This window comes from Phacochoerus africanus, chromosome X (assembly GCF_016906955.1).
Source record: "Phacochoerus africanus isolate WHEZ1 chromosome X, ROS_Pafr_v1, whole genome shotgun sequence".
Lineage (NCBI taxonomy): Eukaryota > Metazoa > Chordata > Mammalia > Artiodactyla > Suidae > Phacochoerus > Phacochoerus africanus.
Genome location: NC_062560.1, coordinates 129,122,291 through 129,135,032, shown reverse-complemented (window position 1 = coordinate 129,135,032; position 12,742 = coordinate 129,122,291). Strand labels below are relative to the sequence as shown.

At 61.2% G+C, this 12,742-nt stretch overlaps 2 protein-coding genes across 8 annotated transcripts; both read left to right on the top strand.

Annotated features, from left to right (window-relative positions):
* The first annotated feature begins 1,579 nt into the window (after window positions 1-1,579).
* SLC10A3 (solute carrier family 10 member 3) lies at window positions 1,580-5,413 on the top strand. Of its 6 annotated transcripts, XM_047765275.1 has the most exons (4): window positions 1,752-2,420; window positions 3,176-3,282; window positions 3,613-4,107; window positions 4,195-5,413. In XM_047765275.1, exons 2-4 carry the CDS (start codon window positions 3,265-3,267, stop codon window positions 5,182-5,184), a joined length of 1,503 nt encoding a protein of 500 aa, XP_047621231.1. In that variant the 5' UTR covers window positions 1,752-2,420; window positions 3,176-3,264; the 3' UTR covers window positions 5,185-5,413. The 6 variants fall into 6 exon arrangements, with proteins under 6 accessions (XP_047621235.1, XP_047621232.1, XP_047621231.1 ...); XM_047765274.1 differs by having other exon boundaries at window positions 3,613-5,413; XM_047765279.1 differs by lacking the exons at window positions 1,752-2,420; window positions 3,176-3,282 and adding an exon at window positions 1,580-1,600 and having other exon boundaries at window positions 3,613-5,413.
* Window positions 5,414-5,934: 521 nt separating this feature from the next.
* UBL4A (ubiquitin like 4A) lies at window positions 5,935-8,455 on the top strand. 2 transcript variants are annotated; one of them, XM_047765389.1, is made up of 5 exons: window positions 5,935-6,061; window positions 6,196-6,301; window positions 6,486-6,694; window positions 6,807-6,913; window positions 8,295-8,455. In XM_047765389.1, exons 1-5 carry the CDS (start codon window positions 6,014-6,016, stop codon window positions 8,404-8,406), a joined length of 582 nt encoding a protein of 193 aa, XP_047621345.1. In that variant the 5' UTR covers window positions 5,935-6,013; the 3' UTR covers window positions 8,407-8,455. The 2 variants fall into 2 exon arrangements, 1 of the variants encoding a protein (XP_047621345.1); XR_007132867.1 differs by having other exon boundaries at window positions 5,961-6,061; window positions 6,807-7,044.
* Window positions 8,456-12,742: the final 4,287 nt, after the last annotated feature.

Genomic DNA, 12,742 nt, shown 5'->3' with positions numbered 1-12,742 from the left:
TAGGGTCAGAAGACGGAGACTTGGTGGTTCGGACTTCCTAGATGGGGGGGGCTGGCACACTGCCAGGCAGCTCGGGCCACGGTAGGGGCGATGGGTTTACCAGTCCCTCCTCCAGGAGTTAAGTACTGCCAGAGCACGAACAGAGCATCAAGAAATGACAGTATGTGAGGAGGGGGCAGAAGGGGAGGGGGGGCGGGACAGCCCAGGAGCAAAGGCCGTGCTGCTGATACCGTGAGCCCAGAGGGCCAGGAAGCAGACGTGAGGAGGGCCCAGGTTATTGCCTGGGAGTCGCTGATCTGAGGAGCTGAAACCCATGACCCTGAACCAAAAGCTTTATGTATCTTCATTGGCTAATAGACTTTGTTTTTTAGCTTCACAGCAAAGTTGAGCAGAAAGTACAGTTCCCAGGAGTTCCCATCGTGGAATCAGAGCTATAGCTGCTGGCCTACACCACAGCCACAGCAACACCGGATCCTTAACCCACTGAGGGAAGCCAGGGATCGAACCCACATCCTCATGGATACTAGTCGGATTTGTTTCCGCTGAGCCATGACGGGAACTCCTAAAATGCATTTAAATAAGTCAAAATTTAAAATATGTTTTTGGAGTTCCTTGGTGGCCTGTTGATTCGGCATTGTCATTGTTGTGGTGTGGATTTGATCCTTGGCCCGGGATAATCTGCATGCCTCAGGTGCAGCAAAAAAAAAAAAAATATATATATATATATATATATACGTGTGTGTTTGTGTGTGTGTGTGTGTGTGTATGAAATGTTTTTATTTACATTATGAATTATTATTTGAAAATTACATAAAATAAAGGTGCTCTGGGGTCTTTTTGGACATTCTCAACTTTGTGCTTTAGGCACCTCCTGGGTGTAAGTACTTGCAACTTTGGGCACCACTGGCCTCCATCACAGCCCAGACAAGAGGTTCTTCCAGAGCAGTGGGTGGCCACTGTCCCGCCGCCTGAGTGACTGCAGTTGCCCAGCAGCCTTTGGGAACATGCAAATCCCCTTCGGTTCTACACTTGCTTACTCTCTTCCCGCAGCCATGTTCTACACCCTCACTGCCTTTGTGTCCTTCCTCACACCATCTGTTTACAGCCTTTTCCGTGAAGCCTCCAGACCTTCTTGGTGGTCCCAAATAGTTTTGACACAGCGTGGAATAGGCACTCGGTCAATGCTTCAACGAAGGAAGGTGGAACCAGGCCGAGCTTGGGTTCTGGAGTCCAGGTCGGATGGACCCAGCCCTCGGGCCACAGGGCTGGGTGCCCAGAGCAGGAATTGGGGCGAAACCCTGAACCCAGGCTCCTGCCACCAGCAACAGCCCCCGGGCATCCCAGCCCGGCTAACGGCTAAACCCATGCCCCACCGCCCCCAGAGGTCGCAGCGTGTTTGGGAATGACTGGGGTGCCCACCCAGAGCGGGTCGCCCCGGCGGCGACCACAGACGACCGAAACCCGCGGCTCGGCTGCCACAAGGGACCACGCCCAGTTCCCACCAACCGCGACGCGGAAGATGGCTAGGCCGGCGGGCGCACGCAACCCCGTCGCTTCCAGATAGGTCACATCCGGTCGGGACCCGCCCCGGCTTCGGGAGGTGAGGGGGCCGCCGCGGGGTAGGCGGGGCGCGCGCGCGAGGCGGGGCTTCGTCGGGCTGGGGGCGGGGCCCCAGAGGGCCGAGCTCGCGGGCGTCCGCCGGCCCGGCAGGCGCCGGGGGCCGAGCTTCGCGGCCGCGGTGGCAGGTGAGAGCCTCGGGCCGGGAAGGGCGGGCGGAAGGCGGATTCTGCTCCCGGCCGGGCTCCGTGTTCGCCCGCTCGGGCGGCCGGGCCCCGGGGGGAAGGGCCGCCGCCGCGCGTCCGTGAGGCCTGGCGTGGCCGCGGGGCTTGGGAGTGGCTTGAGGGACCCCGGGACCGGCCGGGCGGGTCGCCGGCCTGCCGGCTTCGGGGCGGCAGCGCGCTCCTCCCTCGCTCCCTCCTCGATTCTTGCCTGAGCCCTGATCGCGCCCGGAAAACTTCTGGACTCCCAGGTAGGGAGGAGCCCCGGCTGCGCACTGCCAGCGGCCCTGCCACCGAACACTCGGCCCGTGTAGAAAAAGCGGCCGGCCCGGGGTTCTCCCCCCTGCCTTGGGGTGCATCTCCTCAGACTCTCCAGCGCCTCAAGCAGAAACGGTGGGGATCTGGGCCAGACCCTTCACGCAGTGACTCAGTGACTCAAAACGGCCAGCCGTACTGGAAGGACAGGGTGGATGGCCCTTAGTCTCCTCTCCCTTCTGCACTTGTTCCCACCCGCCCGGCGCCTCAGCCCCGGGCGCCTTCGTCTTTTCCCGTGACTCCCTCCACTTTACTTCTCCTACTCCCTGTGGTTCTCGCGCCTCCCTCTGCGGCGGTGGGTCGCAAGGCTGGATCAAGGCCTCCAGGGTAAGTGACCCAGACTCCAAACCGGGCGAGGCCATGGCCTCCCAGGGTGGCAGACGGGGACTTCCTCAGGGATGATGAGCCTTTTGCTCAAGCGGCCCTCCACCACCTACTTCCCTGCTCCCCAGTCGCGGCCCAGCACTGATAGGCTCTAGAGCAGCAGGGGCCTCTCCCAAGACCAGGAGGGCACAGGGCATGAGTCAGTCAACACTTGTGATGAAAAATCACTGTGTCCTCATCCCGGTTGCCCCAGTTCCTGCAGGTGATGTGACAATAGGGTGCTGGCTGCCCACATTGCGAAGTGAAAGGAGATGAGGCTCCTCCTTGCCCCGAGGCACTAGAAACACTTGGGGTCTCACGGGGAGTTCCAGGCACGGGTAGGGGCACAAATGGGCGTGAGGAGGGGGTCCCCGGACCCTGAGCGGAGGCTCTCAGATGTGGCACAGCGGCTCCGGGACTGCCCGGGGAGCGGGAGCTCTGGCAGAAGGAGGAAACTTCTCGGTGGACCTGTGGCCCTAGCCGATCCATCCCTTCCCGTTGCCCCTTCCAGCAGCTTCCCTGAGGAGAGGGGACTCACGCCCTCGGGGAACCCCCCCCATCTCCAGTCTCAGCAGGTGGCGTAGGCCAGAGAGCCAAGTGTGGCAGCGCCGTTCATGACCACGTGTCGCTGGTGGGCACTGTCCCACTGCCCACACCACCCCACCTGCTGCTCTCTGCCTGGCAGATGACGCTCAGACGCCCTAACTCCCTCCCATCAGGCCTGTCTGTCAGCCCAGGGCAGTCTTGCTGAGATGTCACCCCGGTTGTGGTACTGCTGTGGCCCTGCTGCAGCTGCGTCGTCAGGCAGATGGAGAACAGGCTAATGGTGACAGGATTGGGGCTGGCTCTCCCATTTCCCTTGGTATCAGGGCATCTCTGAATGGTCACTGCTGGGCAAACCCAGGGAAGGCAGCACACAGCAGCAGCTGAACAGGAACGCTTACCTGTAGGCAGGCCCCCTGGGGGCGGGATGGGGCGCTGGAGGCAGTCGTGACCGGGGAGGGCACAGCCAGTGGCACTAGGTGCTCCCTCTCCCTCCCGAGCTCGCGGCAGGGGCCCTGCTGAGCCTCCCAGCAGTGGGCTTCCAGATGCCCATGCTGCCGGGCCAACGGCGGCTGGCCCTCACCAGCCACCTCCCTGTCCCTTCTGTCCACAGGTAGAGCTCCACCATCCAGAAAGGCGGCACAGGGCCAGGCCTCGCCCATGGACCCTGCTCAGGACCACCTGCCAGCGCCAGCGGGGCCGCGCTCCTGAGCCACCGGGGGCCTGGGCTCCCTGTCCTTCCAGAGGAGCCATGGTGTCTAGGAGGGGCAGGGGCAGCCCCCTGCGGTGGCCTGGCCCGGGAGGGGGCGGTAGTCACACAGGCCCCGCAGGCGTGCTCGGGGCTGCCCTGCTGCTCGCCAGCCTGCCGTGGGGGGCCCAGGGAACAGCCGGTGCCCACCCCAGCGCGGCTCTGGGCCGGGCCGTGCCTCTGGCCAGGGGCCGCTACTTGAGCATTGGCGATGGCTCCGTGATGGAGTTCGAGTTCCCAGAGGAGAGCGAGGGCATCATCGTGATCTCAAGCCAGTACCCGGGCCGGGGCAACGGCACGGGGCCCGGCCCCGCGCTCCAGGTCACCTCCCTGGACACAGAGGTGCTGGCCATCAAGAATGTGAGTGCCATCACGTGGGGCGGGGGGGGGGGCTTTGTGGTGAGCATCCACTCAGGCCTGCCTGGCCTGGCCCCCCTCTACATCCAGCTCGTGGACCCCCACGAGGCCCCGCCCAAACTGATCGAGGAGCGGAGAGATTTCCGCATCAAGGTCTCGCCCACCGAAGACCCCCCCGCCACCCTCGGCGCCGGCCTGGCTCACTTCTCGGAGAACCCCATCCTCTACTTGCTCCTGCCTCTCATCTTTGTCAACAAGTGCTCATTCGGGTGCAAAGTGGAGCTCGAGGTTCTGAAGGGGCTGCTGCAGAGCCCCCAGCCCATGCTGCTGGGCCTCCTGGGCCAGTTTCTGGTCATGCCCTTCTACGCTTTTCTGATGGCTAAGGTCTTCATGCTGCCCAAGGCCCTGGCTCTGGGCCTCATCCTCACCTGCTCGTCGCCCGGCGGCGGGGGGAGCTACCTCTTCAGCCTCCTCCTTGGAGGGGATGTCACCCTGGCCATCTCCATGACTTTCATCTCAACAGTGGCTGCCACCGGTTTCCTGCCGCTGTCCTCGGCCATCTACAGCCGCCTGCTCAGCATCCACGAGACACTCCACGTGCCCATTTCCAAGATCCTGGGGACCCTGCTGTTCATCGCCATCCCCATAGCAGCAGGCGTGGTGATCAAGTCCAAGCTGCCCAAGTTCTCACAGCTGCTGCTGCAGGTCATCAAGCCCTTCAGCTTTGTGCTGCTCCTGGGCGGCCTCTTCCTGGCCTACCGCATGGGGGTCTTCATCCTGGCAGGCGTCCGGCTGCCCATCGTGCTGGTGGGCCTCACGGTGCCCCTGGTGGGCCTCCTGGTGGGCTACTGCCTGGCCACGTGCCTGAAGCTCCCGGTGGCCCAGCGGCGGACAGTCAGCATTGAGGTTGGGGTGCAGAACAGCCTGCTGGCCTTAGCCATGCTGCAGCTGTCTCTCCGCCGCCTTCAAGCCGACTACGCCTCCCAGGCCCCCTTCATCGTGGCCCTGAGTGGCACCTCCGAGATGCTGGCCTTAGTCATCGGCCACTTCATCTATAGCAGCGTGTGCACAGTTCCCTGAGGCCCCCGCGCCAGCTTTTGCCACCCCTAACCCCAGCCTCCGCCCACTGTCCCCACAGTTCTTGTGTACCAAAGGCCTTTAGTTCTCATGCACTATGCACTCAGAAGAATCCAGGCTTATTTTTTTTACTGGTTTTTTATTCTCCAGCTTTCAGTGCCAAAGAGGCCATGCTGAGTTAGGTAGGTGGGCACTGCCCAGAAAATATATTTCAATAAAAGAGAGGAGCAAGCTCGGGTCCCTTCCAGTCTTTGCCCTTTGAGGCCGGCCGGTGGGGCAAGGACGGATGCGGCTGGGTCGCTGGGTCGGCGGGGACGGGGCGGAGGCCGGCTGGCTAAGAGACTTTCGGCCCTCGGTCCCCACGCATCCCCTCCGAGGGGCGCGCCCCTCGCTTCTAGAAGGAGCGGCGGGCAGACGAGCGCCTGGCTCGCCCGCCTGCTTGCTCCCCAGCTCAGCTGGTCTGCCGCGGGCAGCGGGAGACGAGCAGGACCGGGCCGAGCCCCCTGCGGCCTCGCGCCGCAGGAGCAGAGAGCCGACCGGCTCCCCCGCCTCCGAGGCCCGGCTCCGCGACTCGCTCCGCCGCCGCCGCCGCTGCATCCCGGCCGGCCGCCCGCCCGCGTGCGGCGGCGGCGGCGGCGGCGGCGGCGGGGCGGGGCGTTCCGCCGGCGGGACGGGGCGTTGTGGGGGCGGGGCCGGGCGGGGCGGCGGCGGGCGCGCCCCTCGCGCGGCTTCCGGCGGCGGCGGGCGGTTCCGGCGCGCGCCCGGGGCGGCGGCGCGCGGCGGGGGGCGGTTGGGGTGCGCGCCGGCCGGAGTGGACGCCGCCGCGGCCGCCATGCAGCTGACGGTGAAGGCGCTGCAGGGCCGCGAGTGCAGCCTGCAGGTACGGCGGCCGGGCCCCCGGCTCGCTAGGTCAGCCCCCGGGCGCCGGGGCCGGCGGCGCCGGGGAGGCCGGGAGGGCTGCCCGGGGCCGAGGCCGCCGCCTCACCCCCTGCCTTCCACCCTTGGCCCGGCCAGGTGTCGGAGGACGAGCTGGTGTCCACGCTGAAACATCTGGTCTCCGAGAAGCTAAACGTCCCCGTGCGCCAGCAGCGGCTGCTGTTCAAGGGCAAGGCCCTAGCAGGTAACCGGGGAGCCCCGCGGGAAGTCGGGGCCGAGCCTGCGCAGCGGTGCGGCGGATGGGGCTCTGGCCGCTGGAGCGCCGGGGAGGTGGCCTCCTCAGCCAGGTGTCGCAGCGCCCCCGCCTGGCCTCGCTGGGGCCATCCCCACCCCTGCGGGCGACACCTCCATCCCTCTCTCTCGGGCAGATGGGAAAAGACTCTCCGATTACAGCGTTGGGCCCAATTCCAAGCTCAACCTAGTGGTCAAACCGCTGGAGAAGGTGTTGCTGGAAGAAAGCGCGGCCCGGAGACTGGCTGAGGCCCCGCCCCCAGCCGCCTGGCAGCTGGTCTCCAAGGTCTTGGGCCGCCACTTCAGCGCTGCAGACGCCAGCAGAGTCCTGGATCAACTGCAGAGGGTGAGAAGGGTCGCCCGGGACTCCTCCTTCCCGCCCCGCCGCCGCCGCCGCCGCCTCGATCACAGGGTCCTCCCGGCGCGCGCCCCTGAATCCTCCCGGCCTCTCTCCTCAGGATTACGAGCGGTCCCTGAGCCGGCTGACCCTGGATGACATCGAGCGCTTGGCTAGCCGCTTCCTGCACCCCGAAGTGACTGAAGCTATGGAGAAGGGGTTCTCCAAGTAGGATTCTCGGAGTGTGGGGAGGAGCCTGGCCAGGCCACAAGCTGCATGTAGCATTAAATGTGTTCTCATGTTGCAATTTGGCTCATAACAGTAGCTGGCGGGTACCGGGTACCTGCACCTGGCTCTCGGTAGGTGCCCGGCACCGCTCAAAGCCCTTGCCCTGGGTTTGCTCCCACACTTTGCACAGAAGGTGAGACAGCCAAGGCTCCTAGCGGTGTCGTAGGGGAGCCAGAATCTGAGTGCAGCCAGCTTCTAGAAGTGCCTCGGGGTGAGGAGGAGAAAGACCGTTGTTTTAGAAGGGTTCTGAGGGGCGCGGGGTGGGGGGTGCATTTCCCGTTTAGCCCACTGGGCAGGAGCCCGCTAGCCGCACTTTTCCAGGCCCGAAAGGGGAGGCATCGGGTGCCTGCTGCCCAGAGGCCAAGTGACACAGGCCCGGGCCCCCCAGCTGCTGCCAGCAGTACGCATCTGACGAAGGAGGAGCAGGCTGGGGCGTCTGTGCTGTGACCTTAGGCAAGTCCCTGTGCCACGTTGGTCCCCAGCCATTGACTCCAGGCGGCAAGGAGAGTCAGTCAGCCAGCTTCCTTGACCCCCAGCTGCAGCGAGCCTCCCCCTTGTGTCCCCGAAACCAGCTGAGGCCAAAAGCTGAGCAATGGCCAAGTACGGCCCAGAGGAGCGGTGTCCTGGGCACCCCCTCTGCTCGTCTGCTCCTGGCCGCGGGCAGTTCTTGACCCTTAGAGATGACAGGTGACTGGTCCCCAGGCCCTGCACTCACCCGCAGCTCGGAAGTGGCCCCTACCTCTGCACGCACGGGGACGTCGCCGGGCATGCCACTCGCTGGCTGGGTGGGCAGCCCGGGCGGCGGGGACGGGAGGGGCCTGGGGTGCGGGCACAGGGACCGTCCAGGCGCCTGCTCGGCAGAGGGGCCCTGGGCCGGCTGAGGCTTGAAGGAAGCCACCCTCCTGGGGTAAACGCTGGGTCCCCGGGCTGGGAAGACGGACAGAGGCCCTCGGGCCGGAAGTTTTGAGGAGCAGGGGGAAGGCCCCGGCCCCACCAGGAGCTGGGAACGCCCGGGGCTGGGGCCCCCTTAGGAGCTGGGGTGCTCTGGCAGCTCACGTGACACCCACCAATGCTCCGTCCCTTTTCCTTCGGGAAACTTAAGTCGACATTGTCCTTGCACTAGAGGGGAGGGCGAGACTGATCTGAAGGGGACTGTGGTGTTAGCGCCGCTGCTCGTGGCCCCAATAAACCGTAAGGGACAGGGGTTCGAACAATAAAGGAGACACTAGTTTACGAGGCTGAGGAGTCCAGGGGTGTTGGCAGCAGAGAAGCAATTTCCCCAAATACCCAGTGTGTCTTCCTACCTCCCTCTGCTCCGCAGCGTCTGCTTCATCCCAGGCCTCTGCCTCAGGATCAGGAGATGGTTGCCTACAGCTGCCACCACATCCCTCGATCACAGCCAGCAAGGAGCACCTTCGCGGCCTGTAGTGTAGCCTCTTCCTCAGATGCCCCAGCAAATAAACGCTGTCCTTTCAGACCGAACTGGGTCGCGCCTCCATCATTTGGGCTGGGCTCAGGTGGGCTGTGGAGGGAGAGGGAGCTTCTCCCAGACCAGGCCTCCGCCAGGGCCGACTGGCAGGCGCAGGGCAGAGGCGGTGCAGACGCCCCGGAGATGGCGGATGAGTCCCTGGTGCCTGCCAGCCCCTCCCGTCTCGGGGAGACAAGAGTCACCTGGTGCTTAGCAGCCATCCGCTGGGCAGTGGGACACAGGGGTCAGGACGTCGGCGGGGAGACGGGAGGGGCGCCTTCGGGGTGCAGGGTGGGAGCCCCGCTGGCAGAACCGACCGGGGTGCAGACCGTCCGAAGCCGCAGCTCTGGGCAGCCTTCTGTGACCAGGAGTGGCCCGTGGACAGGACAGCCTGGACACTAAGCACGGCCTGTGGCATGAGGGGACCCCACCAAGCGCACATGCCCTAGAGGCCAAGGAGTGTCCCCAAGCGTAAGGCCACAGGAAGGCCCCTCCAGCACGGGTGGGGGCGCCAATTGCTGTCCTCCCCCCCCCCAACATAGACACGCGTATTACCTTTCCTGCCGGCCTCCCAATCACACTCTCCTTCCAAAAGGCTGAAGGGCTTTTCGGATGCACAAATTGTCCGAGCTTTGGTTGTTTCCGGTTGGCTCCTGTGTCCCTTTGACATGCCTCTCCCTTCTGCCTTTCAAGCATGTCCTTACCTTCTGGTACCACGAGGTGCTCCCGACTCAGTGTGGGCTTTTTCCTGCCCCAGACCTGGACTCATCCATTTATCCGAGGAGCTCTGGTTCCTTTGGTTTTGGGTACAGGGTGTGCTCATTAATGCTGGGGTGTCATTGCTTCTAGACTCCTTCACTGGACAAAACTAGGAACTGTATATACTGGGGGGCGGTGCCCCTGGCAATGGAAGTTCCAGGGCCAGGGATCGAACCAGAGCCACAGAAGTGACATAGCTGAATCCTTAAGCGCTAGCTCACCAGAATTGCAGGAAATGTGTGTGTGTGTGTGTGTGTGTGTGTGTGTGCATTGTCTTTTTGCCTTGTCTAATCGGAGCTGTAGCCGCTGGCCTACACCACAGCCACAGCAACGCCAGATCCGAGCCACGTCTGCGATGCACACCAATGCCGGATCCTTAACCTACTGAGCAAGGCCAGGGATTGAACCCGTAACCTCATGGTTCCTAGTCGGATTCGTTAACCACTGAGCCACGACGGGAACTCCGGGAAATATGTTTTTTAAGAGTTCATACTGCAACCCCTGGAGTTCCCATTGTGGCTCAGCACAAATGAACCCAACTAGTGTCCATGAGGATGCAGGTTTGACCCTTAGCCCCGCCCAGTGGTTGAGGATCCAGCGTTGCCGTGAGCTGTGGTGTGGGTCGCAGACATGGCGCAGATCCTGCGTGGCTGTGGCTGTGGCGTAGGCCGGCGGCTGCAGCTCTGATTCAACCTCTAGCCTGGGAACTTTCATAGGCTGTGGGTATGGCCCTAACAACCGAAGAAAAAAGGTCATGGTGCAACCCCAATTCCAATCCAGCAGCACGGGATGCGTCTTTCTCACCTTCCCTCCTTCCACAGAAATACTCCTGACAACATCCGTACATCAATATATTCACTCATTTCCTCTACCAGAGAGAGTCTGACCAAAGTACCGTCAAAAGAGCTTCACAGTTGCCTCGGCATTCTCTGTGCCAACAACAAACCGAAAACAAAGCCAATTCTGTCTGTCCTTAGAGCATATCCCGTGAAAGGCACACAGTCAGAAGACTGAGTCTAAAAGGTACCTGATCAAGAGGAGAGAGGGAGGGAGAGAGAAAGGAATTCTCCGTGTGACTCAGTAGGTTAGGGATCTGGCGTTGTCACTGCTGTGGTGCGGGTTTGATCCCTAGCCCTGGAACTTCTGCATGGTGTAGATGCAGCCAACAAGGGAAAAAAAAAAAAAAAAGGTATCTGACTTCTTTTGTCTCTGTCTGTGGTTCTGTTATCAATTAGTTATGCAGTTAGGCTCATCTACTCAATTGGTTTTTTGTTTTTGGTTTTAGTGCAGCACCTGTGGCAAAGGGAAGTTCCGTGGATACTAGCCAGGCTCCTAAATCGCTGAGCTACAGTGGGAACTCCCTCAATTGTTTTTATCCAATTTTAGCATTTGACTTCTTCACTCTTTCAAACATGTTGTTTGTCTTTTTGCCTTTTCTGGGGCCGCTTCCACCACAGCATATAGAGGTTCCCAGGCTAGGGGTCCAATCGGAGCTATAGCCGCCGGCCTGCACCACAGCCACAGCAACGCGGGCTCCAAGCCGCATCTGCGACCTACACCACAGCTCATGGCAACGCTGGATCCCCAACCCTCTGAGCGAGGCCAGGAATCGAACCCTCACCCTCATGGTTCCTAGTGGGATTCGTTAACTGCTGAGCCACGACGGGAACTCCCCAAACATGTTTTTAGATATATAAAATATTTACATGGTTCAAAGTCAAAACGACACAAAAAGTTATATTACAAGAAATCCAATCACCATCTCAATCCCTTGTAGGTGCTCATTTTCAGTAGTTTCAGGGCTCTCCATCTTGTGTTTTTTCTTCTTTTCAATAAGCATGTGTGGGTGGGGGTGGGGGTGTTCTTTGCACTTTGCTTTTTTCACATAACCATATATTCCAGAAATCATTTCATTTTTAATTAGAGGTTTTCATTCTTTCTTAGTGCTGTTGAGGAAAAGTGTGTAAATGTACCAGTGTTGATTTCACCCAGTCTGCACTGAGGGGCAAGGGCTTGTGTCCAATGGCTTCTCTAGTCCCCATTAGGTTGCAGGGAGTAACTCTGTGCGCACATTGTTTCACACCAGGGAAGTAACAGTGATGGAATGTTGTAGTGGTAATACTGTTTCATCCAACAAGCAACAAACCACCCAGGGCACAAACTGCATGGAGGAGTTCCCAGAGACAATACAGGAACAGTGTAGGAGGGTCCAAAAGGACAGCCTCGGATTATTAGAAATGTAGCAAAGGACATTGTGATGAAGGGTGCCTGGGCATGGCAGTAGGTCAGATGGGTGATCCCGAAGGCCTCTCAGAGGTGACACCGGGGCCAAGATCCTAATGACCAGAAGGAAGCAGTCCTAGGCAAGTCTGGGTACAGCGTTTGCCAAATAGGAAGAGGAAGTGCAAAGAGCAGGAGGAGAGAATGCCCTAGAGGCTGCACAGAGCAAGGAAGCAGGCAGCTGCAGGTGGAGGAGCTGGGAGCCAGGGCACACAGGGCTTTTATCAGCTACAACAAGGAGTTTGGCTTGGATTCCAAGGGCAGCAGGATATTGTTTCAGGATTTCAAGCAGGGACCTGATAGGATTTATATTAAAAGTTAAGCACCAAATAAATAAATAAATAAATAATAAAAATGGAGTTCCCAGCACAGCACAGTGGTTAACGAATCCGACTAGGAACCATGAGGTTGCGGGTTCAATTCCCTGGCCTTGCTCAGTGGGTTAAGGATCCGGCGTTGCCGTGAGCTGTGGTATAAGTCACAGACGTGGCTCGGATCCCGCGTTGCTGTGGCTCTGGTGTAGGCGGACGGCTGCAGCTCCGATTCAACCCCTAGCCTGGGAACCTCCATATGCCGCAGGTGTGGCCCTAAAAAGACAAAAAAAAAAAAAAAAGAATTTCACGTTACTTTGAAAACATTTAGTTTTAAAGCCGCACCCCTAGCACATGGAGGTTCCCAGGCCAGGGGTCGGATCGGAGCTGTAGCCGCCGGCCTGCACCCCAGCCTCAGCCACGCGGGATCGGAGCCGCGTCTGCGACCCACACCCCAGCTCACGGCCACGCCGGATCCTTCACCCACTGAGCGAGGCCAGGGGTCGAATCTGGATACTAGTCGGGTTCATTACCACTGAGCCACGACGGGAACTCCCTTAAAAACTTACTTTTGATTAAAAATGTGTCTCCAGTTTAAAAAGAAGGGTATAAAATCACTGTCAAAAACTTGCAGGAAAACAGAAGAAGGAAGTTGAAATCGCGTCACACAGCGTGCGCGGGGCCGGGATTTCGGAGGGAGGCTCGGCTTCTCCGCGGCCAGTCGCGTCCGGGCCGGTTGACACCCCCGCGGGAGGCAACGGCCCGGAACCGACCACGCACGGCCCGCGGCCCCGGGGGGGGGGGGGGGCCGGCTTGCGCAGGCGCGCGGGGCGGGGCCGGCGCGGGGGGCGGGGCTTCGCGAGGGGGCGCGGGCTTCTCAGCCGCCGCAGGGGCGAGCGCGGCCGCGAGAGCCGCGGCCGGAGGGCGGGGCGAGGGCGGAGCGTGGCGGCC

Excerpts from the sequence above, each read along its gene's own strand:
- UBL4A (XM_047765389.1), top strand. The coding sequence starts at position 6,014 with ATGCAGCTGACGGTGAAGGCGCTGCAGGGCCGCGAGTGCAGCCTGCAG. Across the intron at positions 6,302-6,485 it reads CAAGGGCAAGGCCCTAGCAG|ATGGGAAAAGACTCTCCGAT; the intron begins GTAACCGGGGAG and ends TCTCTCGGGCAG. Across the intron at positions 6,695-6,806 it reads TCCTGGATCAACTGCAGAGG|GATTACGAGCGGTCCCTGAG; the intron begins GTGAGAAGGGTC and ends CTCTCTCCTCAG.